The 3,789-nt window shown below is 33.5% G+C and overlaps 2 protein-coding genes across 2 annotated transcripts; both read left to right on the top strand.

Moving 5' to 3' along the window:
- The first annotated feature begins 214 nt into the window (after window positions 1-214).
- On the top strand, window positions 215-2,203 carry LOC130903115 (uncharacterized). Its single transcript, XM_057815376.1, has one exon. The coding sequence runs from the start codon at window positions 215-217 to the stop codon at window positions 2,201-2,203; it is 1,989 nt and encodes a 662-aa protein (XP_057671359.1).
- Window positions 2,204-2,253: 50 nt separating this feature from the next.
- LOC130903114 (uncharacterized) lies at window positions 2,254-3,210 on the top strand. Its single transcript, XM_057815374.1, has one exon. It carries the CDS (start codon window positions 2,254-2,256, stop codon window positions 3,208-3,210), a length of 957 nt encoding a protein of 318 aa, XP_057671357.1.
- Window positions 3,211-3,789: the final 579 nt, after the last annotated feature.

Here is a 3,789-nt window from a genome sequence, read left to right as displayed (position 1 = left end):
TATTGTGTGTGAGTCTTTATTTAACGAAAATACTTTCCGCATAGAAAACGGTCAGTTTGTAGTAAAATTCCCGTTAAAACAATCCCCAGAACTATTGGGCAGGTCTAAACCCGAAGCAATTAGAAGATTTAAGACATTAGAAAAACGGTTCGCGGATGTTCAATTTAAACAATTATACACCGATTTTATTCAAGAATATGAAACTTTAGGTCATATGACTAAATTAACTATTGAACCCGATGGAATTAAATACTTTTTACCACATCATGGTATTTTAAAAGAAATGAGTACGACAACTCGTTTACGCGTAGTTTTTGATGGAAGCTGTAAGACGTCTACAGGGTGGTCGCTTAACGATCTACAATATATCGGCCCTAAAGTTCAGAATGACATTATAAACATTCTTTTACGATTCAGAACATATAAATTCGTGGTTTCAGCTGACATATCAAAAATGTATCGTCAAATTCTCATAGATCGAGAGCATAGACCTTTACAACAGATACTATGGCGTGATAACCCCAAAAGTAACTTTTGCACTTATCACTTGAATACAGTTACATATGGAACTCGATCAGCTCCATATCTGGCTATCAAGTGTATTAAGACGCTAGCGGAACACAATATGAATCAATACCCCAAAGCCTGTGAAACAATACTAAAGGACATGTACGTGGACGATTTGTTGACCGGTTCTAACGATTTAATAGAATTACAAAAATTATGCAAAGACATATATGATGTCTTATCATCCGCTAATTTCATTTTAAGAAAGTGGATTTCTAATAATTTTCAAGTAGTTTGTGGCTTCAAAGATAACAATATCTCAAATGCAATTTTAGATATAGGTGATAAAGAAAGTTGTAAAACTTTGGGAATCCAATGGGACAATAAAAATGACATTCTAAAATATACAATTAAACAATTTACTCATCGAAACACAATTACTAAACGTCACATTCTTTCAATTATTGCTCAAATTTACGATCCTTTAGGGTTATTGAGCCCTTCAATAGTTATTGCTAAATTAATAATACAGAAATTATGGTCCCTACACATTAGATGGGATGAGCCTATTCCACAAGATATAGAACAAACTTGGTATCGATTTCAGAATGAACTTGGCAGTTTAAATCAATTATCTATTCCTAGAAATGCTATTTATTTAAACTATGTACTTACAGATGTCCATTGCTTCTGCGATGCATCGAGAGATGCATATTCATGTTGCATATACTTACGCAGTGTTGACGATAGCGGAAATTATAACATTCAATTACTATGTGCCAAAACCAAAGTGTCGCCACTGAAGACAATAACAATTCCAAAACTTGAATTGTGTGCTTGTCTTCTAGGAGCACAACTAGTAAATACTGTGGTCAATGCCCTCAATTTAAAAAATATTCATTATTGTTTGTGGTCCGATTCTCAAGTCGCCCTATGTTGGATTAACACGGAACCCAATTTATTACAGACCTTTGTTGCTAATCGCGTATCTAAAATACAATCTCTCACGAAAATTGAAAATTGGAGGTATGTTAGTACTAAGGAAAACCCTGCAGATTTAGCATCTCGATCTATAATGCCTAAAATGCTGATGTCAAGTGCAATTTGGTGGAAAGGACCTCAATTTTTATTGTTACAATCATCAGATTGGCCAATTACTAATTTTTCAATTTCTAAACACGATCTCCCAGAACTAAGAAAATCTAAAACTATTTTGGTCATATCACAACATACAAAAATTTGTGATTTATTTACAAAATTCTCTTGTTTACAACGATTAAAAAGAGTCACAGCATATTGTATGCGTTTTATCAATAATGCACGAAAATCTGATACCAAAGTTATTGGCCCATTATCAGTTGAAGAATTGGAAAACACCAATACTATTTTAATTAAATTATCTCAAATGGAATCATTTTCCGAGGAGCTAGAATTACTTCGTCAAAACAAGCAATTAGATGCTAAACATAAATTTGCCTCATTAGCGCTCTTTATTGATGAGAAAGGAATCATCAGAGTTGGGGGACGATTAAAAAATACTTACTTACCATTTAACATCAAACATCCAATCTTACTCTCAAGTAAACACAATTTTACCAAGCTAATTTTTAATCATAAACATAGTCAATTGTTACACCCAGGACCACAACTATTATTAAGTTCGGTTCGACAATTCTACTGGCCAAACAAACAGTGAGAAATTGCGTGAATTGTTTCAAGTTCAATCCTATTCCATTTTCCTGTCCAATGTCAAACCTACCGAATGAAAGAATTAGGCCTACGCTTTCATTTGAAGTGACCGGAGTTGATTATGCCGGCCCATTCTATATTTTGAACAAACCAGGTAAAGGAGCTAAACTTAATAAATGTTATTTGGCTATTTTCGTTTGTTTTTGCACTAAGGCAATACATTGCGAAATAGTAACTGATTTAACTTCCAACAATTTCTTAGCATGCTTAAAACGCTTTGTATCTAGACGAGGTGTTCCCAAAATAATATATTCCGATAACGGAACTACATTTCACGGCACTAACAACTTATTGAAAGATCTTAGTAAATTTTTATTTAACAAACAGGCCTCTATTGTCAATTCTACCAGTCAATATAATATACAATGGAAGTTTATTCCTCCGTACACGCCAAATCATGGCGGATTGTGGGAAGCAGCCGTTAAAAGTTGCAAATTTCATTTGAAAGCTCTTATTAATAATACTTACGAAGAAATGTGCATCTTAGTGATACAAATCGAAAGTATATTAAACTCTCGACCATTGTTTGCGCAATCAAATGACCCTAATGACTTGTCACCCATTACACCATCCCATTTTTTAATAGGTCGCGTTCTGACCTCCATTCCCAACATTGACTATACTAATACCAACAAGTATCGTTTGACTCGATTAGAACACATCCAGAAACTCTACCAACAATTTTGGCGAAGATTTTCAAGACAATATATTTCTCAGCTACATCAGCAGTATAAGTGGAAAGACGCCCCATCAACTATTTCTGTGGGCACTTTAGTCTTGATAAAAAACACCCTATATCCACCATGCCAATGGCCAATGGGAATAATTAGGAAATTATTTCCCGGAAGAGACGGCATTACAAGAGTTGCTGAAGTCCAAACCCATAAGGGACTAATTATTCGTTCCATCAGACATTTGTGTCCATTACCAAGACAAGAAGACATAGAAAATTAAATCGATTTATTGCAATCTTAATACAATGATAGACTTTGTAAACATAGGTATATATTATCAAGTAAATTTCTACAATAAGCTGTTTTGGAGGCATCCCTTCAAAGAGGGGGCTATTATGTTAAAATTAATCTTTAAAATAATTTTTTATTATGTTAAAATAAGTCGAAAACGTGGCAACGCCGCTCAACATTTATAAGAAATGTGCTGTTGATATATCGCCATTAAAACCCAACTAACACATGTTTTAATATTATTAGAAATAATACAGTCCACACATCAACAATTAGTTTATTTGAACCAGCAAAGAATTTTGTCACTTTGTGTTGATTGCATATTCTCGAAATCTATTGACATCAATGGAAGTCGAATCCCATCATTTCTCATATATGAGGAATTATTAGAGTTTATTTGTGTCAGATACATTCGATATACATGAATTGAAGCCAATTGTGATCGATTGTCACTTTGTGTTGATTGCATATTCTCGAAATCTATTGACATCAATTGAAGTCGAATCACATCATTTCTCATATATTAGGAATTATTAGAGTTTATTTGTATCAGATACATTCGATATAC

Source organism: Diorhabda carinulata, chromosome Y (genome assembly GCF_026250575.1).
Source record: "Diorhabda carinulata isolate Delta chromosome Y, icDioCari1.1, whole genome shotgun sequence".
In the NCBI taxonomy this organism is placed as follows: domain Eukaryota; kingdom Metazoa; phylum Arthropoda; class Insecta; order Coleoptera; family Chrysomelidae; genus Diorhabda; species Diorhabda carinulata.
The sequence above is the reverse complement of the archived record's forward strand: the minus strand, read 5'-3'. Positions and strand labels throughout refer to the sequence as shown.